At 41.0% G+C, this 27,893-nt stretch overlaps 1 protein-coding gene across 3 annotated transcripts in view; it reads right to left on the bottom strand.

The window, feature by feature from the left end:
• The window catches only part of LOC104160630 (ELAV-like protein 4), a 40,883-nt gene that overhangs the window by 8,301 nt on the left and 4,689 nt on the right, over positions 1–27,893 (bottom strand). For all 3 annotated transcript variants that reach the window (XM_009698804.1, XM_009698805.1, XM_009698803.1), the window contains exon 2: positions 9,168–9,271. In XM_009698804.1, coding sequence (XP_009697106.1) covers positions 9,168–9,271 — 104 coding nt within the window. The remainder of the gene's footprint in view (positions 1–9,167; positions 9,272–27,893) is intronic.

Below are 27,893 nucleotides of genomic sequence, written 5' to 3'. Positions count from 1 at the left end.
AGAAAAGTGAAAAAAAGAGGTTAGATACAAGATTTGCATCAACTGGGGCAAGCTCAGGCACAGCACAAAGGCAGAAGCAGACATAACGAGCAGAGAAACCTTCAGGTGCTGAGATCAGTGCTGAAAGGGAGAAGGATATTGGAGTCGAAAACATTCTGTGGCTCAGCCATTCAGGAGCTCCTGATGGGGTGCAGCATTTAAGTCACTTAATCGCTGGTCCCAAACAGGCCTCTGATGCTCCAGGACCAGAAAACAGACAACACTGCTTGGCTTTGATAGAGCTAAGATCAAGCCAGGTGCTTGGGGAAACCAGGGATAACTATGCTGTGCTTTAACCTACAGATACCATGCTGAAAATCACTGGTTTTGATCATGCTTGGTTTGGCTGCCTCACATCGGTGGCTTCTCATGTTATACCCTGTGCCGGGGCATTCGGAAAAGCACTCACTCTCCCTCCACACTCTGCAAATGCCTTGCCTTGAGAGGGTACTGTAAGGGTTTAGACACCTACAGTTTAACCTACTTTAGGAATAACAGTTTAAAAAACACTTAAAAGCCTCTCTGGAGTGGGGGTAGGGACCTTACCTACTCCTCAAAACTGAGAGCTGCAAAATTAATAAAGTTCCTGGGAAAACAGCCAGGGGTTTCCTTTGGGTTTTCTCACTCTGGCACATTCATTAACCAAATGCCACGTTACAGGAAAGATGAAAAGTACTGGGATATGCAAAAACCCACTACTTCCCGGAGCACCGAGTGCCTGACATTTTATATATATACTTCTACATACAGAAAATGCTGTGCTCTCGTGGGCCATGCAGACAGGCAGTGGAAGGAGAGATGGCACACACTCCAATCCATCTACTCACAGCACATGTAAACACCTATCGCCACTCAGGTCTAATTTTATTTCCTCCTGTAATCAAACATTCAGGTTGCAGGGGAGCCTGGGCCAAAGAAAGAAGCTGGCAAAAGCAACTCAGCCATCTTTAATATCAAGGAGAAAAGGCTGCGAACTGAATGGACTCAAGGTTAGCAATGTCAATTATTTATCCGCTTTTGGAATCTTTTTCATCTTCCCTCTCAGGTCAGCTAATGACAAATCAATCAGACTCTGTCATCCTGCTTTCAAGCTATTGTTCAGATAGCACTGAGGACGGGCTGTCTTCCTGTGTATTAGCTATCAAAGGAAGAAATCACCCACCCTGACCCTCCACCAGACCAGAAGCTCCTTGTGCCATCAAAGAAGTTAAAATGGGAGCCAAAGCCAGTTCCCATTCTATCACTGAAAACTGCAAAGCACTGGGTGAGGATGCTGCATTTATTCTTTACATTCACACTTAAGAATGATTCTTTTTGCTCACAGCAGTGTTAGCACCCTATAATAAAATAGGGTGTTGAAAAAGAAAATAATATGGAAATCCTAGCCACCACAAAAAAATTCAAATAAATGAGCTGGAGAACACCAAACTGCTGCTTGACCCAGACATTTCTCAGCATTAAAATGTTCGTCCACTTGTATGACGGTTGAAGGTCGAACGACTGTGTTCTATTTCACTGCATAAGATCATTTAGGAGTTCTTTGGTCAAATTTGCAAGGAAGATAATAAAATATTGCACAATTCATTTTATGGCTTGTTGGCCTCCGATGTTAAGTTTCTATAAATATATATACATTAACTGCAAAAAACATTTGCTAGGATATTTCTCATCTGACATTGAACATTAGCCTGTGTAAGGGCTTCTCTTCAGTATAAACAGCCATCTCAAGAGTCTGCACCACTGTCTCCAAACACTACCGCAAAGTCATAAGGTCCAGCATTTCATATCTTCCACGGTAATGCACATGTTTGTTCAGGAGCACAGAAAATATCTCCAAGTTAAAGTAATTATCTTCCCTATTGACTTCCTACCCATTTTCCCACTTAGAAGACTTTTTGAAAAATTTCTGACCTCAAGACTCTTCAGAATGTAAATTGAAGCAGTCTGGTCTTTCCAAGTCAGAGCCCACAGCAAAGGCACCCAGAGGCATGAACGCATCCCATTTGTCTTACCAAGGGGAGGCCCAGGACACGTAACAGCAACCATTAAAACAATGACACTTAACCACTTCACTGCTGCTCATCCTAAGAGATGCCTTCAGTCCATATGCTGATCCTGGACTTCTCAAACATCAAGTCTGTTTCTAGAAGCCTCCTCCCAAAATTCAGCTCCCATCTGCTCTGAAGAAGAACGGCATCATCCTTCCCTGAAATGATGTGCTCTGCCAGCAGAGCCACCCTGCCCCAGTCAAAACATCTGCTGACAAGCAACCAAGCCGCTTACATCTTTCATAAACAAAATTTCTCTAAGGAGATACATGTCTTGTTCTGCAACTAGTGTTACTCACCTGGGGAACGTGAGATTAGTCAGAAATCTTTAATCAGAGAGTGCTGCATGGCAGCACAGGCATCCGCAGGTCACCAAACCACCCACCGATGGTACCTGCAAGCCCTGGGACATCTCTCTAGCCACAAGCAGATAAGGTGCAGTCAGTGCTACGTGACTCCTTGGGCAGCTCTCAAAAAAGTCTGTATAACATTCCAAAATACTAACCTTCTTGGTGACCTTAATTCTGAAAGATTTCGCTTTGTCTCTGTGTGATACACTCTGAGATGTAAGATTTCTTGCATGACTTTTGTGGTGAGTCACTCAGCTTTTTTTTCCTGCCTGAGGTCCAAACATGTAAAATGGGGACAACGCTTCCTTCACTTGCTGCCTCTTATTCCACTGGTAGGCACTGGAAGTGCTTTAACACGACCGCTCAAAGAGCTTCACACATGTAAATAAGCACAATCTCACTTGTTTCACACACATACAGAACTAGAACTTAGTCTGCTAAACACCAGAGGATGGGCTATGGCCAGAGGAGACGTTTCACCACAGTCACTTCCCAGCCCTCATCCATGCCCTAATTTTGTGTAAAAACAGATTTGAAAAACCCTCCTGTGAATGCTACGTGCTTTGTCAGAACAAGCAGAAACAAAAGCACTCTAGTCTAGAGGCTGAAGACCAGAATCTGGAATATTTTCACATCTGCTGCTTGCACTCCTTTGTCCTTTCTCTTCTCCAAGCCCTTGGCTGGGGGACGGAGGGGAGCGACGATGCACTTTACTGTTGAGAGATTCAATGCCATTTTACTGGGATTAATTATGATTGCAGGTAAGATACAATGGTCTATCCCATCATTTCAGGAAAGACATCCATAGATAATAACCTAGAAGCACTCCAGCTGTATCAAGAGCAGGGCTAAGAGAAATAATTGCTTTAGCTCTGCAGAATGAAAAGGACTCATTGGCAAAACTGAAGCAGTTAAAAGAGAAATCTCAATTAAGAGAAGATGCACGAAACTAACAGGTGAAGACTCTCTGGTGCCTGCTGAAAGCAGCAGAGCCACACCTGAACCTTCAAATGCAGGACTGAAAGGTCCTTTGAACCACAGCAGTACTATGGGCACAAAGGGTGGAGGAAGATTTGTTAACAAGCACTACGAAGTCCAAATGGTTACGCAGACAGAGGTTCCTAAAGAGCAAAACCAAAGCAAACTTAGTTGAGGATTTCCAGGTCTGTGGCATCTTTAAAATTTCTTGTGCAAGGCTTTGTCCCAGGGTGCAGCAGTCACAGCAGATGACCCCTCTCATGACTAACTCTGAGCTACCCCAAAACAGAACAAGCAATTACCTTAACTTTAAAGGGAACTACTGAACAACTAGATCCCAAATCTGCAGCTTGCAAATGCCTGTAATCTGAATTTTCAGGGAAGGAAAGGAGTGCATGCTGGTTTACACTTCGCTCTACAAAGCTTTGCTGCAGCTCGGGGAAAAACGCAGATCAGCGCATCTGAAGGCAGCTGATGGGCTGGCAGAGCACAGGGGGTGCAGCACACCCTACGTCCCCCCCTACACACGGGGGGCCCAATGCAACTGCATACAGGGGAAACTTAAAAATGCAAAGCCCCCTTTGCCACAGTCCAACTCGCTCAGCTCCTCCTAGTATCTTCCATCACCCCAGACCCTCCAATGTCCTCTCCCTCACAGAATACCTAAATCGTCTCTGTGCCATCCCCCCTGTATTTCATTCTCCTCAGCTCCCCACAAATCAGAGCATCACCAGATCTCTCCATACACCCTCCCCTTACCACCCGGCCTCACACAACACCCCATCTCTTCACTGGGAGAAGCAGCTGCAGGTGGTGGCTGGCTGGCTCGGTGGCAGGTAGCCCCCAGGGAGGCTACAGGAGAATACGCAAGGAACACACAGTATTGCACCAAGGGCACCCAACACCAGAGCTCTGCTACTGTAACTATCAGCAAGCCAGCACTTTCTGACTGCAACTCAAATCGTGGGGTTTAACTCCCCCCCCCATACCCGCCAAGCAGTTTGGGATGGGGTGCAGAAGATGCAGCTCTCTTCCCCCTTGCTCGCTGCCGCAGCCTTCCTCCTCCTCCACCTTGTGCTTCCTGCACCTCCTTCACCGCTGAGCACGACTGGAAGGCAATCTTCTTGACAAATGACTTCGTAGGATGGAGAAATCTGAGGCTGCCGTTATTTGGTTACCCTACAGTGACAGGATGGTTTGTAGTTTTGCAGACAATTACAAGCATTAACACGGACAGATTCAGAGCCTGAATTCTGTAGAAATATCTGGCATTTCAAAAAATGCCAGAGAAATCAAGATAAATAGCAAGATCTTTGAGCAGTAATGCTACCACTCTATTTCCAGAAAACACAGGAGTACTTTCTCCCACAGCCTTATTCACTGTATTTTAAACTAGGACCATCCAAGTCCTAGAGATCAAAACAGCAGAGTAAAGCAGAAATAAACATTCTGAACTAACAATAGGAAGTGTTAAAATAGCAGTAGCTATATTCCATGTTATTTATTCATTTAACTGAAAATTAAAATAATTGGAAAAAGGCTCTGACCAGAGAAATGATCCTATCTGTTTGGTATTTCATCATCTGACAGATTCGATGAACTTAAAAACTGGAAGGCATCAAGGGCTCAGAGAACCCAGATTCCTCCTCCCCTGACTGGAGACTTCTCACTTCGCTCCAGCAGTGTCACAGCATGCTACCTGCTCCTGCAAGGGAAGAAACGAACCTATTTCTCAGGCGACAGAGAAAAGGAAGGAGAGGGGGACACAAGATTGCACTTCAGGGGGTCACTGGCTCTTTTTAGATTTCAAACTTCCTTTCAAAAACTCTGTTTTGCCCTTGTTCCAGCATCCCCCAACATGAAGCCAGGTCACCTGAATCCCCAATGTAAATTCTAAAATGCTTCCCTTCACATCCTTTCAGACGTTGTCCTTTTTTCAGGGCAAAGCAGCACAGTTTAAACAATCATGTACTCCATGCATCACACATCTTATCTTCCTTCTGCTATTTGATGCAACTGAATTGCCAGGCAATCTTCAACAGCAGCAGTGACCTTTCATATGCTTTTATGGATGGGCAAATTTAATTTCTAAAAATAGATTCAATTTCTGGAATATATATTTATTTCAACACACGCTGTATCTTCCCTCATTCTAAGCTGTTTTGTAGAACTATGTCAAGCTTTAGCTGTAAAAATAAAGTGAAGCCCTTCTCCCTCACAAAATGATGATGCTGCTACGAAATGGCATAAATAAAATATGCACTATGATCAGTTGAGGAGGAACATAACATGTATAACCTATTACCACCAAACGCGTAAGACTTCCTTCAATGCTTTCCCCAATATTCTGTAAATAGTCACCTCTAAACTTTGACTTGAAAGGGCATCATGGACTTTAAAATGCACATAAATATTTTAGCTGCTACAGTGAAAAGGGATTATTTATTGTAACAGTGAAGTAATAAAAAGAGCATTTCTTCAGTTATTTTAGTGCACACATCTGAGAGGAGACTGTGCCTAGCTGTTTTGCTGATCCTGCTATAAAATCAGTTCCTCCTGTGACTGCATGGCTGTTTTGCAAGGCATCAGGAGAGAAAGAACATTAAGCTGCCACAAAAGTGTTACAGAAGTGAAAAGGACAGGATTTGGGGACACATGCAGAAAATACATGTTTGTTTTTTTTTAAACAGCCATTAAGCCTTGTGGGGTCAAAAAAATGAGTGCAAACGTGACCCCCTGGAGCCAGCTCATGTTCAGTCTAGGTATAAGGGACAGCAGAGCCCAGACTGAGGAAGGAGATAGGACCCAGTCAGCAGAACCAAGGTGACCTTGGCAAGCAGAAGTAATTTCTCCTGTAAAAGGGCTTTCACAAATTATTCATTTCAACTTTCCATCAAAACAGCTTCCAAACAAAAGGTAGCCAGAGAAATGTTACCTGCAGGGCTGCAGCTACCCAGCGTACACAGGCAGAGGCCAAGGTTCAGCCTATCCATCAACAGGACATTACAGATTCATTCTGGGGCATAAAACCCAGCCACACTCACGAAGAAAACAGAATAAAGTAATGCTCAGTACTCTCCCAGCTCCACCTTATTCTAGTATTTAAACATTTTTTAGCCTACAAAACTACATGCCACCAAATCCCTTTCTTTTGAGACAGGCATTTTAAGGCACCAAAAGTGCATTTTTAATAACTGTAAAGGGCATCTAGCTAGACTAAAGTAATCGGCTCTGATAATTAAATATAGTACTTCCATGAATTAAAATACTTCAACCTTATAATGAATCACAGTGAAATGCTGGAAAGGGGCAGTTGGGGGGCAAGAGGCAAGCTAGGAGACTTCAGCGGCACCAAGTACGACTTCTCACCACTTTGCAATCCTTTGGAAACTAGGGACATCTCCAGCAACACAGGTGCTGCCGGGAGCAGTAAAAACACACGATTCACTACTCAGCCTGAACATTGGGAAACCTCCATCCCCGTCACACAGTACCAGGGAAGCAGACCTAATTTATTAAGATTTCCAAGAGCAAAACATAATTAAAAATACAAAAAACCAAGGGGGTAAAGTGAGGTAATCACATGTGATTCTGCAATTAAAGATAGGGTTGGAAACTGCCAATTAGATGTCCATGTGTCCAAAACTTTGCTATTTCAACAGAAGGCTCCCTTGAGTTGGTTTCAGGCAACAGCATAAAGACTTACTTGAAAACAATTTTAAAAAAGCCTACATGTGTCTTCCCAATCACTGAAGAAATTATGCAGCTCCTGTGCATGTAGTTAGGTCAATCTCTTTGCTTATTATTAAACACCTTTCAAGAGCCCAACAAAACGTCATGTATTCTATAAAAGTCTACTAGCTATTAATAAGCATGAAAACCTCAAACCTAATAAACCACTTGTATTTGTAAAATTTATACTGAATTAAGAAAAATTAAAGAAAAAACATTCCGCAAAGATGTTTAGCATGGGAAGTTCCTGGGTAACAAAAAAATAATCTTACTATACATGATAAAAAGGAAAGCATAATGGTTCAATTTTGTCTGCGAGAGAAATGTAAATTAATAACTGGGGTGGGCTGGAGTTTTTTGGAGGCCTTTTTGTGGCTTACAATGTTTCCTGTAACCTTAGAATATTATAAATACAATAGTATTGCTCTGGCTCACAAAATCAAAAAAACAGAGACAAAGCAACACAGGTACTTAGGGCAAGAAAGGTAGCACCTTTGCAAACGCTGAATAATGTTCAAAATACAGAAGTGCTGCAATAAAAACTGATCTAAGTTTTTCAAGTCCTGAGTTTTTAATAAAGTATTTGGAAGATAGGTTACCATTTTCAAAATATTATATTTTTCCTGATAATGTGCCTTTAAAAGCAATTTGGAGAGTAACTTACTGCTCAACTTTTCACTGTAAGCAGAAACTGCTGAGTCTGAGCACGAATCTCCACCTGCAGTGGTAGATAAGGCAGTAGATTTTGCTGCTTTGCCTTATGTATTCCTACAAATTTTTCTCTTTAACTCTACAAAACCATGCTGTGAGCATTTTGATATATGGCCCACATACATATCTATGGAATGGAACCTGGTTGATCTAAGGGAGGTTTGAAAGTAGCCTTCTCTACATAATCCATGCAGCTACTCCACAACTTTCAAAACCCTCAGCTCAGGCCTTCTGCTCTTCACAAATCAAACAGACCAGGGAAAAACTTGCTTGAAACCCTTAGATGCACAGGAATCCAAAAAATATTTTCACTTCAGGGAATACTACTTTGTCCAAACTAAAACCTTTAGGGAGAAAGGGTAAGCACAACTAAAGTATTGACCATACAGTATCCTTTTCACAAGATATGAAGTCACTGATATCGTTTGTACCAGCATTTCCAAAAGTAAAAATTCTATTTTTATGTTAACATTTTTGGCTTTGAAATACAAATTAAGAACAGAAGAAAACTTAAGAAAATAGTCCAAATTAAGAGCCAGCATTCAAATATGATCAAAGCAGTTTCAGATTAATTTGAATCACATCTGCTGTTCGTTCCTCTTCAATTTTTTGATTCACACTCCTTAAGCTGTATTATTTGTTAGACTTTGGGATGTGGAAATCTTCCGTAAGCTGTTTCAAAAAAGCTTTATCAGCCATGCAGCAAAAAACGTGACAGTATAGAAACTTGCTTTTCTTGCGAGACCACTAAAGAAGGTCATTGAATAACTAATGGTCTATTACAACAATGAAATGAGAGACTTCGGTGGGATCTCTAATCCCTCCAGCTTTTAAAAGAGTAAATCAAACCAAGGATGTAGTAATTGAGAATATTTTTTTTTCGGAGGATGATATATTCTAACTTGAGAGAAGCATACTTTCAACACCCGATAATGACATGAGTGTCATTAAAAAGAGTGCTCCATGTCAAGGTACCTCCTATTAAAACACAAGAAAAGGTGTAACATGAGTACACCATCATGTACTTCACCTCTGTTTATGGATAACTGTATCGCTACAGCTGGTTTATTCTACATTTAAGCCTCACTGCAATGCTTTAAGGAGCTTCCTGTTACTTTTCCCCCTTTAACAATAGCAGCAATTTCAGAGAAGAGAGATTTCACGTTCTGCATGTCCTCCCATTGTTCCAAGCAGCAGCTTGTTAGTCCCCTTACAATGGAGATTAAAATAGTGACAAAATTGTCAGAAACTGCTTCAACTACTTTCTCCACTTCCTGAATTAAGCAAAAGGTGTTTTGTATTGTCTTACCTTTATGGTTTTGGTCTGGAGTCTGAGTCCATTTAAAGTGTTAATGGCTTTCTCTGCATCCTTTGGATCAATATAGTTAACGAATCCATACCCTAAACTCTGCCCTGTTGAAACACAAGAAACAAAGAAAAAAAAAAGCCTCAGTATTTTTTTTAAGCACAGAAACAACTTCCAAGAGTGGGAACACAATTTTCTTACACTGTTCATTTCATCCCTGTTTTCCCCTATGGTCTCTGTGCCATTCTTCACCATTTCATTATCTCCTTAATATAGTGGAAGCCAACATAAAAATTTTAAATTGCTGCTCTGAAGATCCTAGTTTTAAAACAAAGAAGCAGCAATCCCCCCACCCAGCCTTTCCCAGGAGTTTACAAAACAGTGTGTATGAGGCTTGACAGAATTGTGTAATAGTTTTGTGCCGAGCTCCTAATAAGTGTAACTGGCTGACCTGCCAGGAGTAACGAGGCCACCTCTTAAAAATGATTAAAAAAAACCCCCACACATAATTTTGCTACTGTTTATAAACAAGTTTAAGTGCTTTAAAATGCAAAAATTAAGAAACAGTGTTTTAACACTAACCTTGAAGCAGCTGAGAAACAGACAACCACCTTTTAATCTCATTTTATTGCTCAGTGAGCAGCCCGTAAATAGGAAGAGAAAGGACAGCTCAAATTGCAGCAGGGTAAGAGATGGCATTGAAGCTTTCCTCCATGTATTAGATGACGGCAAAACCAAAACAGTGCAACAACTGCTGCTGCGCACAGGATGGCAGGAGCCCACTTCGGCAGCCAAAATCATTTCAACAGCTTCTGTTTTACTAGCAAGATCTGTGTTTGCATTTGCAGCAGAAAAAGGAGACCCGGTTAATAACCGGGCTAGGTAACATGGAGCTGGAGAGGCCATGCTGTTGGCACTACAGACAGTCATGCACAGAGTGCAGGGACAGAGCCGTGGGTCTGCAGTGGGCTGTGAGAACCCGTACCACAAAGGCACCTTTTCCCCATTCCCAAGGAGCAGTTTTGCAGCATCAATTCTATTAATGCAACGTGACAGACAGTCGCTTCCAGATCCCTTCCTTCTCGAGCCTCCTACTGAAGTTATTTTGCACATTTGGAAAACAGAGCATTTTTTTTTTAAGGCACAGACACAGATAATCAAATTTCAAGAATAAGCAAGCCCAAGCAGGCAGACGAGTGGTCCTGTATTTCAACCACGCTCCTTCTCACACACCCTTCAGTGTATCCGGAGAGAGCAAAGCCAAAAGACAACCTGTGCTGATGTGCTGAGGATCTAACTGCTCCTGCTCACAGGCAGCAAGAAAGGAACCATGTGAAAATCGCTCCCAAGGAGAAGGACAGCACTCAGAGATTTTCATCTGCAGGAGCAGCAAACGGTGACCCAGCTCCTGCTCCACAGGAGAAAGTGGAGGTTGGGAAAGCAGCTGCACACCAAGTGCCTTGATGTACCCCGGAGGCACGGATCCTGCCTCCCAAGCACAAAGCCTTGTTTCTTTGTCTCCCGGACTACAAAAAAGCATCTCTGTGTTTCTCAAAGTCAGACACCACCAAAAATACAGCATTTGCTCTAACACAAATACAGGGAGCACTTCTGTCTTACGAAATCAGATCAAAGCACTAAAAGCTGCTAACTATATGATGGAAGACCTTAAAAATCCATGGCAACACCACTGTTCATGCCTAAAATGCCCACATGCAGGCGTAAGGATAAGAAATGGCTGTTTAAACCTACAGTGTATCCAGGGAGCAATTCCATCCAATCAATTTAACTTCAGAAAAAAGTATTAAAACATATCCGGTCTTCCTAGAGAGCTGAATTAATCTCAACAAAAATATTCTTATCCAAGTTACATGACATTAACCAAGAACGAGCTGAAGTCTGACTGAGCGCAAAGCCTGGAACAGAAATAAAGATACTTTCCATGCCATACTTTTCCTCTTCTTGTCTACCTGAGATATTTTATACAGCCCCAATCCCTATGCTTCTGAACAGATCAAATCCTTAATATATTAAATCCTAAACAGTCCTAGGCAGAATGAAGCCATTCTCTAGGAGACGAACCTCTTTTTAGGGAGGAAGGGCGACACAAGTATCAGGACTTGGAGAACCTGCGTTCACATCCCTACTTTTCTCATTAACCATCTATTGACCTACAGAGATACACAGGTAACAGCAGTGGCTCACGCAAGGCCCAGGATTTACGTCCATCTGTCCGAACACAGGCTTCCACGTCCAGCCATGGTTATTCAAGGCACACGGACTGACTGACCTCTACAATATATACAATTATTTTTAATAGTCTCTCATAGGAACATTTTCACTTCTATAAATACTTCTGCAAGGAACTGACCATGGATAACAAACCCATAGACAACACAAGCTGTAGCGAAGGGAAACAGTGGCAATTACAAGAAAAGAATGACACGAAATTTCACAGACCATTCACTCCTTTCTTTGGAGTTCTTCAGTAACATTATTCAAGTTTAGATATCATCAGCTCTGATTCTCACTACCAACTGCAAACATACAAATACTTTCTCCAAGGTGAAGGATAAGGAGTACCAACAGGAACAAAGCTGTCTGCTTGCATGCCTGCAGAACCTGGCTTAAAGAAAACAATTACATTGTCATAAGATTTTGCTTAGAATAGGTACACAGAAACATGGTTTCTTCTTGTCAGTATATACTCCTGAATATCATGAAATACACAGAACTTGTAATAGAATTTAAGGCCTGTTACTCATAAGCTATCGGTTATGATTTTGTATCAAATACATTAAATTGCTGCATTGGCTGTATTATATTCTCCCAAAAAAGGGTGGGTCTACTCAGCATTCTAAGCACTGAATTTCTGTTAATGCAATAAAAACTCCTTTCATCTAAAAAAAAAGCATCAAACCCCACACCCTTTTGTAGCCCACTGAAATCCTGATGCAGTTGTTTCAATCACCAAATTCTTGTTGCTGCTTTCTGCCATATGCCTTGCTTTGTACTACTGAAGCCGAAGGGAGAAAAATCTTTCGGTTAAGAGCTTGCCACTTCAGGAGTATAATTTGTTTCATTTATTTTTTATTTGCAAGCATCTCCCCTAAACACCATCATTTAGTGAAGACAGACACCCTCCCCATCCTCAAAAAACTGAAAAGAAAATAAACCCAGAAAAAGATAATTTCTGAAAAGCTTTATGACTGCTGGCAGACATCATAAACTTTTAGTGTGCTAAACATTTACAGCTAAAAAACCCCCCCAAAATTATATAGCCAGACAAAAATATTATTTTCAAATTACTCTCAAGAGAGATACACCTTATGTCAGACAAAACACAGACTCTAGCTATGAAAGAACTAAAATTCATTACTGGTAGAGAAAGAAGAGAATGATTTATTCCAGAATATGGTATGAACTTTGGGCTTTTTCGTTATGTACTCGTATTGCATGTACTCCAAAAGGGTAACATTTCTTTGGACGCAATCTGGCAGCGCTAAGCAAGCAGCTGGACCTCTCAGTGGGATCCCACACAGACACTGAAGTTCATTCCCATGCTACACTTCCCAGGAACAGCACCGTAAATAGTAAATATTTTCTGTGATTTGGAATCCAATAGTTCATCGCATGCTGTGATTCAGTAGGGCAGGCAAGAGATATTTCTAGATGATCCCAAAACAACACCTTGTTATATCACTATTACCATTGCTCTTTCTGAATGTTTTATCCAGCTTGCAGAACACGTAGTGGATCTCCTATGATCTGGTAAAGAATAGGTCTAAAAGTGAGCAGTAACAGGGTTAAAAATTATCAAGGACTTGACAGTCTCAAAAACACACACAAAGCCAAGCCCAAGCTGGTAACGTACGTGTTTCACATTTCAGAAGGCTCTATTTCAGGGCTGAAAATCACCAAGATTAAAACAAACCATGAGAAAGAGTATGGAAAAATCAACATACCCAGTTTATAACATTTATCCATACACCCAAAAACCTGCAACTATGAAAAAGGTGGTCCCGGGTAAAGACTTGTACCTGTCTTTACTTCCTTTGTAAGCCACTGTGCTTTGGTCAATTCCATATTTAAATTAATAGGGAGACAGGGAAAACAGATAGAAACCAATGTAACTTAAAACAGAAAAATGGTAAGAAAGAGAAACAAAAAAACAAAAAAAAAATCTCTGGTTAGTGAAGGTCAGAATAACAAGAGCTTTTTTTTTTGGATTACAGAAAAAAGATCCCTTAACACTAATGCTGACTCATCAGCAGATAGTAATAGTAACAGTACAGAGAAAACAGATGTGTTACGTACACCTAAAGAAGCTATATGAAGTACTAACTAGCAACTCAGGTGGATATTAAACAGGAGCTCCTAAAATTAGACATGCTTAAATGAGATGATCTGGATTACTTGCACAAAACAGACTCCAAAAAAAGGGGTAAATGGTTCTCTTGTGGTTTTCAGTAATTCTTACAGCACTGAACAAATTCCAAGAGCCATGAGGAAAGACAATTTTGCACTGAATTTCAAAAAGTGAGGACTGGATGATCCAAGTAATTACAGATCCAGAGTAATGCTGAGCAAGGCAAAATTACAGAATATTCAATACTGGACTCTAATAATAAAGAATTAGAGAGAGGTAATAAAATCAATGTCAATCAAATTAGGCCTATGGAAAATAGATTCTGCCAAACTGAACTGACATCCTTCTTGATGAGATTACAGGTTTGATTTATAAATTTTAAGAATGTCGATTTAACAGCATTGATATACTTGGTCTTCTATAAAGCACTTGATTTGGCACTGCTTATTAACTGACTAAACCAAAATTAACAGGGCACACATTAAATAGATTAAAAAAAATAAAAAAAAATAATCAGTCAACAGATCTCTAACTGGGAATTGTGAACATAAAATCACCAGAAAGATGTCTTCCTACAGATCTATCTCAGGAAATAGATCTTGGCCCTAAACTGTTTATTTCCATCGATGAGTGGAAAAACCCAAACTCCTTGCTCCTGAAGATCACTGACTGCAGAAAGACGAGATGAGAGGATAAGAACAAAGAGGACAGAGCAAAGGTGCAAAGCAATTTAAGCTCCTCAGTAAACTTCAAATATGTACATTTAGATAGCACAAACCCAAGATTACATCCCAAAGCAAGTTAACTGTGGCATGCTTTCCAAACGGGAAATGAAGACGACTGATACAGGGTGAGGGATCATCAACCGGATCTTAAGCTTGCAATGCTGCCAAAAGGGTTAAAACTATTCTTTTTGGTATAAAAGCCACACACTTGAAAAGGGTAGGAAAAAAAAATCACTGCTGCTGATCTGGTTGCGTGCTTGGTTTCCAAAGCACCATGCCCAGTCCTGGTATACATGCTTCAAGGAAGATACGGATGTCTTGGCGATGGTGCCATGAAAATTGACTATAGCACTTTCAGTTGAAAGATGGGGATCAATCTGTCTACCTGATCAAAAAAAGTTAAGCTGAACCTTAACAGTACTGTATTATTAGTATTCATTTGAAGTACAGATATTTTTTTTTTTAATAGTATCTGTCCAGCATGTAAGACATGGAGTTACATATCCCAAATTTCACTGCCTGGCAGTTGAAACAAGAGAAACCAGACTAGAAAAAAGCAAATGCTGTTTTCCTGGGAAAGGCATTTGTTCTGTTTTTGACACTGAAGGTAACAGATTATTTTAACTACCTACCAATCATTTTATCAGCTCTACCACTGGAAATTCTGAAAGTTCAGATTTTTTTTTTCCCTGAAATCTATGCTCTAGCTCAAGCAGGAATTAACACATCTTGCCAAAACCTTCCCTGGATTAAGTGCTCAATAATCTCTCCTCCTCTGAAGCTCTACAAATACACTGTTCCAGCTGGTTGTTCTCCATACAGTTCCTACTGCAATCATTCCCCCAAGGAAAGTAGAAGTAAACTATTTTCTCAGAGAAGTTTGAAGCCTTCCTTTTGCTGGAAACTATTCTAAAAGCAACTTATAGAAGAGTACAACTTTAAAGGCTCACCTGTGACCCCAGGTAAGTTAAAAAAGTGTTTTCAAAATATCCTTCTTTCTTGAAAATAAGTTACTCTGGAATGTAAAGTCACATTAAAGGACTATGGTCCCCATTACAAACAGTCACTCATGAAAACAAGCACAGAACAGAACAGCAACAACACAAACTGCATTAAATCGTGTTGGTTTTTTGTTGTCCCCTGCCCAAATATAAACCTAATTAGAGCTGCTTGCCTGACAGTCGCAACACGAACATCACTGAGCACCGATGCTTTTCTGACAAAATCCCTTCCTTCAGAAGTAGGCCACATCTGACAGCTCATCTATTAGCCAGGCAGTAGTTGTCAGACAGTAACAGCCTTCAGCCACTCCAGGTTTGGGACCAAAAAAATAAATAATGCTTGCCATGAATTCTCTGAGCCTCCCGGCTCCCATTTTTGCCTGTTCCAACCTTGGTGAATGTTTAGGGAAGAAACTGGTGACAGGGCGAGCTCCTCTCTACCGAAGCAGCTGAGCTCAACTTGCTGTCCATCTGTGACTCTTCCAAGTAAGCCTGCACATGCTCTTCAACCTTCCCCAACAACTCCTATAAACTGGGGATGTTCCTAATAAATGCCAGCTGTCTGTAGGTGGCAAGGAAAGCAGCAAGGAGAGAGAGAGGCAAGAGAAAGAATCATCATGCTTTCAATCTTCTAAATAACAGTAACAGTCGAGACTTACTGACGTTCGTGGTAAGCCCTACTCCAGCTGGTAGTCCCATTTCAGAGCACAACCCTGTGAGCCTCCAAACCATTTCAGAAGTGTTTTAAACACACTCCTGGAAGGACAAAGAATGACTGCAACTCGTATGAAAAGCTGTATGAAGTCAGGGCTTTTGGAGAAGGTTACACAAATACCCTTGAGAATGTACATTCAAAACGTACAAAGAGGGTCAAGAGAACTGCTTGCCTTCCCTCCCCCACTCCCTGCTTTCTATGACAGTTACCAACAAATAGAGCTGTTTACCTAAAAAAAAGGAGGTAAGCTATGAAGAGAAGATTCAGATCAAGAGAAAATGAGATCTGATCATGAGACTAGTTCAAACCTCGCTTCTTGTCTGATGCTTTTTTATACCAGTAAAATCAGTCCCATTCATCCTCCACCCCTGTAACAAGGAGAAGCCCCTGCTGACACCCCAGCGATGCCCACTGCAGTCACAGGAGAAGCAAACCAGGAGGGAAGCGGCTTCTGTGCATGGTGCTCCTAGGACCAAACAATTAAGCTAAGATTGCCACTGTCACAATTCACTGTAATCCAGCTATGAAGGTAACTTGTTCTGCGCTTAGTGCATCCATTTAGTCTATAGCTTATCTAGAATACAGACTCCTTATATTTGTACAGAATAGGATTTATTTAATACATTTTGTCCATGAATAGCAAGAAAAGCAGCATCCTCCTATTACAATATAACTATTGCTTTTGCAAGACTTTTGGGAAGAACGTGTAGCCTTTCTGAAAGCAAAAGCGAGAAGGATGAGCAGCAAATAGCTTGATGTTTGCCTTTTGCAGGAAAGTGACTGGGTACAAGTTTTGTTTGGGAACCTTCCCTCAAGTTACTGTATTTCAGGTGCCCTTGTTAGTTCTTTTGAGAAGATTTTCCTTCTAGATTAGGCTAAGTCAGCTGTATTTAAATGCAATCAAATCTAGAGCCCCAGATACGCTTTGAAGCTACAGTGCACCTACAATTAAGGAGCATGACTTATCCCTGGTTAAAAACAGCCACCAGCAAAATTTGAGTATCAGTAGATCCTTCTCAAGATCCTACTGGAAAGCCAGGTTTCAGACTCGTACTAGGATACCCTTATAACAGATTCCCTGCTAAACCCCATGTTTTTAGTTTCATAATGAGTAAATAAGCAAATCTAAACCCAAACCTCAGTGAAAATCCCTCTGTGTTCCACAGGCTGAAGCCTAGCTCTAGCCAGAACAACCTGTGAAGGCGTACCTGCTGACAGACACCTGCTCAGATGGGACAAGATTCCTCAAGCAAACTCATCCCCTAAGGCATCAAAGCCCTGAGCCCTAAATAGCTTAATAAAAAGGCTGGGCCCTCCCCACACAAAATCTGCAGGGAAAAAATTCCTGTCACTGCCTTAATCCTGGCAATGCCACACAGACTCAGATAAAAGCTCACTCATGCAGGAGACAGGCCTTTTTGGGGGGCTCGGGGGGAGTCACAAGTTGCACACAGAGCTTCCATGGGACTTCTATGTACACAGGATTTAATAAACTCCAGTGCAAGTGGAAGGGGCTTCTTCACACCAGGCCTTCTCTAACAGAGACACTGCTATGTGATTTAAAAAAAAAAAAAAATCCCCCAAAGGAAGCCCCTGCGAACAACATGCTACATCCCACGTAAAACTCTCCCTCGGGGAGAGGATAAGAAAGGGAAAATGAACCAGACGTACAGACACCACTCACTCAATTTTAATATCTGAATGGGAAGTGCCAGATACCATGACAACAAGTCAGAAAAATAAAAGGGGAATAAAAAAAAGCAGTGCCCAAAATGTGAAGCAAATCCTATAAATGTAGCTAAAGTGATCAAATGATTAGTGCTAGTGAAGTAACTGTGACCCCTGGACCTCCAAATCTGTTTGGAAGAGAACCACGAGGACCTGAACACAGTGACCTCAAAAATAAAGGCCCCCCAAAACGAACTGCAAGTTCCCCACAACAGAAAGCAACGTCATTCAACCAGCACTGTGCCGAGTTAGAAAGCCTGACTTCACCAGGCAGTGCCAGAGGAGATTACATGAGTTTGGTCCTCTATAGTTTTGACAAATCCCTTAATGCAAGATGGTGTAATTTAGTGTCTTGGTTTTCAGAGATGCTGAAGCAGTAGCAGTTCTCATGTAAATTAAATATCAATTGACAGTAGCTCCTGTCCCTCAAAATTAAGACACAGTAATGATTCTCATTCTCGAATAGCCCCACATATCCACCCAGAAAACAGAACAAGATGCAGCATGCTTTGACAGAGCCTGCTGCTGGCCAGCACCACTAGATCTTTCCAAACGTCCTACTCCCACAGAAATTTCAAGAGGACTTTCAAAAACATGCAATTACTCCATTTTAAACTAGACCATACCAGCAATATAAAACATGCCTACTCTTGTAAATAGTGCCTTACACTCTCTTAAAGGCTTCTAGTATTTCAGATGTTCTGCATCTCACCTGAAACAAGACTTTGCTCTTACCTGCATGCTACACAGAGTTTTAACAAAGTCAGCTGTGTAATTACTGTACTTAAGGACACAGACTAATCTGCATGCAAAGCTTAAGTGGCAGTTTGGAAACAGATGCTGCTGACTTGGCTGGAGTCTTCTGCGGCTCCCATTACCGTACCATGGAAGTATTTTATCTCTGTAATGCACCCTTCTTCACAAACACCACTGAGGAAAGCACTTTTATTTCTATTTTGGAGAAGAGAAACTGAAAGGCATCAAGATTTCCAGGGTGAACTTGGACAGAAGTAACACAGTCACTAGAACAGGAATCTAAAATGCATCTCCACCACCCTAAGACAGTAACCTTATCATTGGACCATTGTGACTTGTCCTGAGCTGGAGGTATCTTGTAAACAACATGTACATTTCATGCTGCAGAATATATTATCCTCCTTTTTCTTTTTTGTTTTCCTGCTTTTATCAAATTTCTTTAAATGTAAAACTGGATTTTAAGCATGGGTGTGCTCATACTACTGCAAGCAACTGGTTATGTTTTCAGAAGCTACTGACATACACAAGACAACCAAGATCCATTTCTGAACAAATATTTGGATTCCCCCCCCCCTCAGCTGACATCTCTTGCTTCCCTTCTTTTAATCTTCTCCTCCCCCTTTCCTTCAAGGAGCACACAGCCTCTGAATTAGCAGCTGTTCTGAGAAGAGCAAGGCTGCACTCCTCCCCGCTTTGTCCCAGAACAGAACAGGGACTGTACTATAAAAATCCAGTGTTCTGAGGACAGGCATGAATGGACAAGAAACAGCCATGACTTGTCTATCCCAAACAGTAAATTCAATGCTGGAGAGACGAATTAAACACAGGAATGCTGATATTAGAAACAAACAGGCTAAATTAAAACAATATTCAGCAAGAAAGAGTGAAAACAAATAGACCCAGAAAAATGAAAGACATACCAGCAAACAAAAAGTTGTGAGCAGCAGCATGGAAAGGAGTCTGCAACAGGAATTAAAGAAGTCATTGCATTACATAAAACACACAATATGTGGTAGGAAGCCTTCCACGTCCCAAATAGGCGATGTCACACCGTGGAGAGGGGATACAGCAGTGCTGGACTAGTGGTACATAAAGAATAGTAGACTGCACTCATCTATAACAAGACGTGTATGTTCTAGAAACAGGGAAAGCAACAAACTGAAGGCAAATTTCAGCAACCACCAGGTTTTTAAATCAAGAATGACTTTAGGCTTGAGAGCAACTTGAGAGGCAAGAAGTGTCTAGTGTTAAAACATTAAAATATGCTATCCTTACATTAAATTGTGACTGAAAGGAGATGCAAAAGCCTATAGATACTTCAAATGTGTAAAGACTATGACTGGAGACGAAATATTAGAAGTGTAATACTTCAGTCTAACTTGTAAGAGAAGATGAAATTAAGAGGGTAAAAATATTACATGGTCCGAAACCGAAAAAGAACAGGCACTGCAACAGCGTGAACCAGTAGGTCATGGAAGAGGTAACACTTCCTTAGAGCAGACTTAACTTCCCTTCCTGCCTCCCATCCCAAATGCTGGTATTTCTGACACTTAGATGAAAGTGGAAGGCAACTAAAAAAAATTACTCTTGAACAACAGAGCAGAAACTGAAAGCAAACCAAAATAAACAGTGATTTTCCACTGGTCAGGCTTCAACCAAAGGGCCAGTAAGTTCAGATTACAGCCATCCCACGTTGTACCATGTGCACAATTTTGGTACAAACGTACCAAACTTACACAAAAAAGTGATGCCAGGCACCCAGAGCCAAAGCTTATGAGAAATCCCACTATTCTAGAGGACAACGGTAGTGAGTGGCGGAGCGATGGGGAGAAAAAAAGGCAGAACAGAACCACGACAGAGCCTGTGCAGTGACCAAGGTTCCCGCTTTTGTGATGGGCCAGAGAACTGCAGAGGCAGCATGAAAAGTCAGTCATGGCTTAACAAAGTAACATGCAACTTCGTTTACAGGAGAGAGATTTTTTTTTGTTGTTGTTAAAAGGCCCTCTCACACTCTCACTGAGAAGGGCTATCCAAGCAGAGGAACTAGGAAAGGAAAGGCACAGCTAAGATGTGAAAATCCAGTGCAGCCTCAAACATGGAAGCATTTTATGTGAAAATAGTGGCAGTAACACTTCCAGTGCAAAGGAAATGGCAGAGGCACATAAAACTGGAGAAAAGACAGACTTTGTTTTGTAGAACAAGAATATTCAAGTAGGGCATAACAATATACTGCAGCAGCAACATCTGAAACCTGATTAACTGCAAATTCAAAAAGCCCTGGTAATTTTGTCATTAAGTTTATTTAATTTTTCATTAAATTTATTTAAGTCAGCAACATTTAAAGTTTTGCACCTCAGCCTCTGTCAAACAACAACAACCAAAAGCCACCACAATGCTAAGAAATTTCACAGTAATTCTGAACAATGACTCAGAACACCTATTCCGTCTCAAACAGCCTACTAATTAAACTCTTTGAGCTCTACTAACCAGTTTTTGCAATGCACAGAGGAAAGTAATTTACTACAGTCCGGAATACAAAATTTAATATTAACAACACAACCTGTGACTGCAGCATTTTTAATCTGATCAGTGAAAACATAAATAAAAGCTGCAACCTGACAGCTAAGGTGGCTAATCTGCAATAGTTAGATTTACATAGATTACTTTACATAGCATCTGGAAAGATGCTGAGGAAAGTAAAGCTACTTTATCGTAGTCCAAAGCGTGCCACCTATAAAAATTTTGCTATCCATCAATACTTAAACTACAGTGAGCCTTCGCAACAAATTTGCTTCAGTTTAAAGACAGAACTTTAAAACAAGGGCAGGAATTTAAGTATGTTTCAAATGTTTATAATATTCCTTTTAGGTACTCGCAGGTAGTAGAAATAATGAAAACGGCTTAATAGAGAAAATATGACTGTGTTGTGTGCACATACTACTTAGTTCTATCACTTAAATCTCCTGATAATTTTGTTGAAAAGAATATTTAGCATGAATACACTCCCTGATGAATTTTCTCTAGATTGAAAAGCAAGCCTTTTCCTTTTAAAGGTGGCAGATATCATCTGTATCGGCCAACACCTTCTCCTATGACACTATTCACATGTATGGCACTGGATGTACTATGTATTGATGTCTCAACTACAAGCCGTTCTTAATGGCTGACCACCACCAAAACCAGTGCAGGTTTTATGATACACAACTCTTGCAAAAAAGCTTTTCACAATATTAAACATGTAGGTGGTAAACAGAGGAGAGGGAACATATACATGTCTTCCCTTTCGTTTCCACCTGGAACAAGTACCACAATCCTACCAATAAACAAAATCAAGGTAACAAAGCAACTATTCCAATATAGTAGAAAGCATTAGGGGAAAAAAAAAAAAATGTTACCAGTCAAGCACCCAAGCTCTTCATGTTTGGGCTTGAGGTTTTTTTTTTTGTTTCAAGACCAAGTAGCTTCCAAAGCAGGAAAATATTCAAAGAAAAAGTAGAGAAATGGGAGAAAGAAAAGCATTGGTAAATAGAAATGACACAGATACAGCACATCGAACACAGTCTAAAAAAGGAACTGCTGGAACATACGTCTTTCTTGTTATATGTCCCATCTTCTCATGCCCTACCTACCACCCTCACAACAGGGAAAGTCAACACACCCCCTACATCTAACCAACAGCATCCTAAGGAAGTGGAAGGTGGCTTCATTTTGTGGGTCCTAGAATGCTGTAGCTAGAGGAAGCCTGTCGATACCTAATTTAAGGTGCTTTAAAATGTGTGAGTCCAGGCGATTATCCATATGGGGCAGCAGGCACATTAGACCTTCCACCACAGAAACAGCAGCCCCTCTAGCACAGCAACAATTAATCATACTGGCAATGCTACCATTTGTTTGCTTGCACGTGAGTATGAAGCAGCTTTTTGTCCATCTGCTTTTGCAACACCCCTTAAAAAACTATCTAACTTAAAAAAAACCCAGTCTGGGCTCTTGTGAATAAAAATAATGAAAACATTCAGGTTTTTTTTTCCCCTCAAGCTGATATATTCCACTGATTGAACAGATGCTGTGAGAGTTATAGGAACAGCAGTACTGGGTCAGAGCAGAGGTCTGCCGAGTCCAATATCCTGTCTCCAGCAGCACCTCTAAGTCAGTAACTTGCACTGGTATTCCTAGCAGGGACAAGTAGGAACATCTGCAAAGTCAATGACAGATCCTGCTCATGAAGAATGGAGAACAATAGCTGTATCCAACAAACCCCAGCAGTGAGTCAGCCAAAGCAGAGCCAGTGAACAAAGTCAAAGACATGAATTTGGACTTCAGTAACATGATGCTTTCTTCCCCTCTTTCTCTACTCTTTTTACAAATCAGAATCTCACAGGGATGGGAAGGACCACAAGATTGTGGCATCACAGGAATGGGAAACTTGGCATATGGACAAAACCTGTCTTAATAGGCATGCAGAGATGCATAAGGGCCTGAACAAGACTCAGGCTGTACCACAAATGGTTTAAAAGTCAAAGGCTGCAATACCCTATCAATGACTGCTCCATGAATGAAGCGTAGGACATGAAGTAGAATGGTGCTGAAATCCAAAGATGTATGCTTGTCTCTTGACAAAGGCTGAGTGTCAGAGCAACTTCCAATAGCCAACAGATTACCAAGAAGATTATCAGTGCTGACCGTAGGCACACAGTTGCCAGTGAGCTACATGCAAAGGCTGCTGGACTTCCAATTCAGGTAGCAAGAAAAACTCTCCTTTAAGCAGAAAAGACAGTAAACAGCATTAAGGATGTGCAGGTCTAGAAAACGGTGGTAAATCCCCTTTTCCATGTATTCTTGTGCATAACGTAACAAAACTAGAAACTAACACCTCTTAACCATAAGTCAAATTAAGATGATATGATAAGTTTCAACACATTGGGATCGAACCTCTGAAGTTTTCTGGAAGCAAAGTAGTAAAGGATTTAAGGCCAGGCAAGACCTCCATGCAGTAGATATCCCAAAAGGAACTTTGCCCTCTACAGATGGCATCTCATTTGAGAAATAGATGGAAAAAAGATGCTTGATGATGTAAATGGGTCCTTGCTCAAGTCAGTCAGAATAACCCCAAAAGCAAAGAAGATCTGAAGAATGGGGTCCGAAGAGGTACTTTGTTTCATCAGTATAGGGACTGCACATAAACTGAGCTAGCAGAAAACAGAGGCGCTGAGGACGTACACTTCCACAGGCAACAGATCCCAATACTGATCTGAAGGTCTCATGTTGACCATTCCCAGAAGTCGAGGTGAAGATGATCTTGCAGGGCTTTTCTGGCTGTAGAGAAAAGCACCTGCATGCTAGGAAGTCAAGTCACGATGGATCAACTCTGCAACAGAGAAGGGGCAAGAACTTCCTGGCTCACTGAGTCTGAGAAACAGGTATTGCAGGCAGGTCAAACAATCCTGGTCACAAGTTTACTAAACGTCATTTTAAAGCCAACAGGAAACTCCTAATGCAGCATTGGTAAAAAGCAGTCTTGTGAAATGGGAGGGCAGGAGATAGGCCACTTTCAAAACCATTTAAAACTGGTTTTACATAAGTCACTTCTGTCCTTGGACAAGTTGTCTAGCAAGAGCACTGGGAAGACAGGCAGAGGTGACAGGTACACCACAGCCATGCTGCTGGTTGGTATGACTGAAGGGCAGAAGGTCTTGAGTAGCAGGGAACGGATGAATGCCGGGAAAGTCAGCCTTGGAACCCTGACAAGTATCTCCTGGTGTGCTGTCTATTGCTGCCCCAGAAGACCCTGCCTCAGCTGGAAGAGAGTGCATTATTAGTGGACACTGCTGCCAACCTCCCAGAGCTCTCCTGCAACTCTCACTCCTTTCCTCCCCTTTCTCCTTGTCCTCCTTGGGCTAAAAGGAAAAAAAACGAAAAAAGGTTAGGGACAGAAGAAGCTGCGCATGAGTGCCGAAACACAGGGTCTGTGCCTCTAGAGGGAGGGGCAGAACAAGTCAAAAAGGACAGATAATACTGGAGGTTAAGGGTGGACTGTCATCAAATGGAAGGTTCCACCAACAGAGCCACTTCACCTGGTTGTTCCCTGGTAGACAGTTATCTTCAACACAGACAATATGCGGGATGAAAAGAGTCTCAGACTACAAGGTCAGCAGACACACTGAAAAGCCTCATAAATAGCCTTGTATCTGGGGTCACAATTTCAGAGGCATAGGTATGCTTGTGCTGTTGAGGAAAACCATACTGCTAACTGTTCCTTACCAGACTGGATGGAAAGGTGATGTTATTTACACAAACCAAGCAGTTAAAACTGAAGAATAAACTAAATACCCATTAAAGGCATTTAATACACTTCAGAATAAGCTCAGGATTGAAACTGCTGAAGTTAATTAGAAAGCTCTTTCACAGCATAAGGGTCATGCCTACTTGCTTTCTGCCTATTCGCCCCAACACTCATTTCAATTGCTTTTTTCCAATAATCAAGAAATCAAAATTCTTTTGTTCGTCAGCGCAGAGTATGCACCAGACAACTGCAGAGAGGCGATAAAGAAAATGACGGATGCAAATGTGACCGTTTTCCTCAGCATTTAGAACAGACATCAAACCATACCAAACACATTTTAGAAATCCAGCACTAGAACACTCACTACTATTTCTGTGTTCCCTCACCCACAGTGCTAATGAATTTAGTTCAGATACTTAATGCACACATTCATTTAGATAATCAATATTTGGGGATTGTCTTGGATCTGCAGCCCCTAGAACAGGATATGCAACACTGAAATTAGGTTTATCTTTGCTCAAGAACAGAATATACTTCAGGAAATAAGCTATAAAACCAAAATAACTAAGCTACCAAAGCATGCTCTGTATTCATCTGATTCACAGAAATAATTTTATTTTTTCAGCTGTAAAACACATTATTTTAAACTTCTGCTTTTCTGGGCACTTGACTTTCAGCTGCAGTTATACTACTCTGACCATTCTTTCCTCACTACATTTTGACCATGCACGAAGAAATAACTCCCATATAAATCTCCTGTATCTACTAAAATACAGTAAGGTCAATCTAGAAGTCAATTCCTGAAAAACCTAAAGGTAATTCACTTAATTTGGTGTTTTTCAGACCAAAGAACTCTAGCAGAGTAGGCTGCTGCATGAATATTTTTCCCATTCCAGCAAATACTAAGTCTTTTGCTTTCAATGAAGTCAAATACAGAAGGCTGCACTGCTTCTTATGAGAGATTCCATATACAGCCATTTCAAGGGGTGCTATTAAATACGGTCCTTAAATGCAATCAAACCAAATGCCAGAATTATATTCATTTTGTAAATGGTGAACACCACAGTACATAAGTTTGGGGTTTTTTTCCTGTTCTGAAGCATTGTGTTAATCTTCGTCTACTACTGGAGCAAAGCAACTGCTGCTAACGCTCAGTCTGCTGTAACTGATGCGTACCAAATAACTGATCAGAGATCAGTGACTAGTTACCACTGCTTTACAGAGAATTACTAAAAAAACCTTCCAAGTCAGCAAGGGAATAAGCTACCTCTACAAGGTATTTTTCTCCTAAACCCTGTTATTAGGTGGGCTTAGGCCATGAGGCATAAGTGTTTACATATTTTCAAAAGAGTTTAAGTCTTATCTAACATAATCCCTACATTCTATAATCCTATCTGTTTAATGTATTTTAAGTGGGGAAAACTGCTGGAACCAGTAATATCTCAAAATGGAAGGCACTTTCAAAGTACAATCAGTGAATTGGACATCAAATGTTAAAGTAGTTTATGCTCAGATTAGACTTTCGGTCATTTAGGATCAGGTAACTCAATGCTGCGTTTCACAGTAAGGTGTATTTATCTGCATATGGGTCTTTTTTTTCCTTTCAACAGGAAACACTTCGGTATGCCCTTTTACAAAATTCCTAGAGGAAAAACATATACAACACACTGGTAGCCTTCATATGTGAAATTTTCAGTGAATACATGTTCTATCTGCAGCTTCTAAACATAAAATAGCTGTGAACTATTTCCCTTGAATAAAAATAAATATTTTCCCCACGACAAAGCACAATTTTACTAATAGCTCTGCAATTTCCAGGCTGAGTCTGTCACATGCAGACTTAACTGTGCAACGGTTACCTGTTACCATGAACTGTGTTACCAAAAGGCCTCTTTCCTATAATTAAGTTTAACCATTAATCCTGTTTTTGCTTTGTGTCTTTTCATTATGACAAGCTTTCAGAGTCCTCCTTCAATCCCAAAACAGGCACCATGACCTCTTGCTCATCTAGTCTATCAGGTATCAAAACCTCCCATTAAAATACATCAAGCTTAGCTGTTGCCCACTGCAAACACTGGGTCAATACCAGAAGACGTCTGTTTACTAAGGAAAGCTTAAGGAGCGTCTTCCCGCTACTGCACACTTGCCATCAGATTCAAGAGCTTCCCTCCTGGAGGGCCGTACTGTTGGGGAACACGATCATACCTGGCTTCCTTCCCTCCTGACTCCTAGGGTCATTGCCACAGTGTGCGACCAATGGCTTCTGCTGCTGAGGATACAGACCACCTCCATCTGCTGCTTTCAAAACAATTTCAGCATCTGGAATTGGTAACTAAGGCTGCTTAATTAGGCCCCGAATTTCAGGAAACTCCAAGCATGCAATCTCCAAACAGCACGTTCCAGCTAGAAACGCGAGTTCAGTGCCATCATTCACTGAACACGCTTGGTTAAATAAAATCTGGGTCTTTGCTTTTTACAGCAGCACCTTTTTGATACATGCTTGTAAGCTGCTCATTATACAGGGAGATCGGAAAAAATAATTTTTATAGAGAACAGATGATACCAACTTAGTGTAGTGCGGACATACTTCTGGACCAGAATGGGTTCATGGTGGCTTGCTCAGAGCACAGGCAGAGCATCCTCCCCAGGTTAGGAATTTACTGGTTTCTAAAGAGAAATGAGCATTGAACACTGCTCACAAGGAAGATATTTTCCTGTACTCTCTTGCAATGCTGCGTTATTTCTCACTCTGCCATTTTGTGGTTTTTGGTTCTTGGATTATATGCTTGAACATCCAAAGAGCAAGGCATGGACAATCCGTAACTTCTAGAGTGGACTACAGGTAAAACAGTCAATGTTTCTCTAAGATGTCACACACAGATGCTACCACCCTGAGTCAATGGCTTGCCCGTCCTGGATTTTCAGAGATCATGAATACTTGTATTACACTTATACCACCATGATTATTTCTGAACTGCAGTTTTAATCTAAGCCTGCCTCAGTCCTATTATAAATACCTGAAATTAAAATGAAATATGTAAATCTTTGTGCATAATCTTAAAGGAATTGCAAATTCAAAAGGAACCACTTAAAAATAGAGCTGTATTTTGGGCAGACGATCAATGAAGTTCTGATAATGCATATGAAGAACACCA

This window comes from Cariama cristata, unplaced genomic scaffold, assembly GCF_000690535.1.
Source record: "Cariama cristata isolate BGI_N322 unplaced genomic scaffold, ASM69053v1 scaffold28734, whole genome shotgun sequence".
NCBI lineage: Eukaryota > Metazoa > Chordata > Aves > Cariamiformes > Cariamidae > Cariama > Cariama cristata.
The sequence above is the reverse complement of the archived record's forward strand: the minus strand, read 5'-3'. Positions and strand labels throughout refer to the sequence as shown.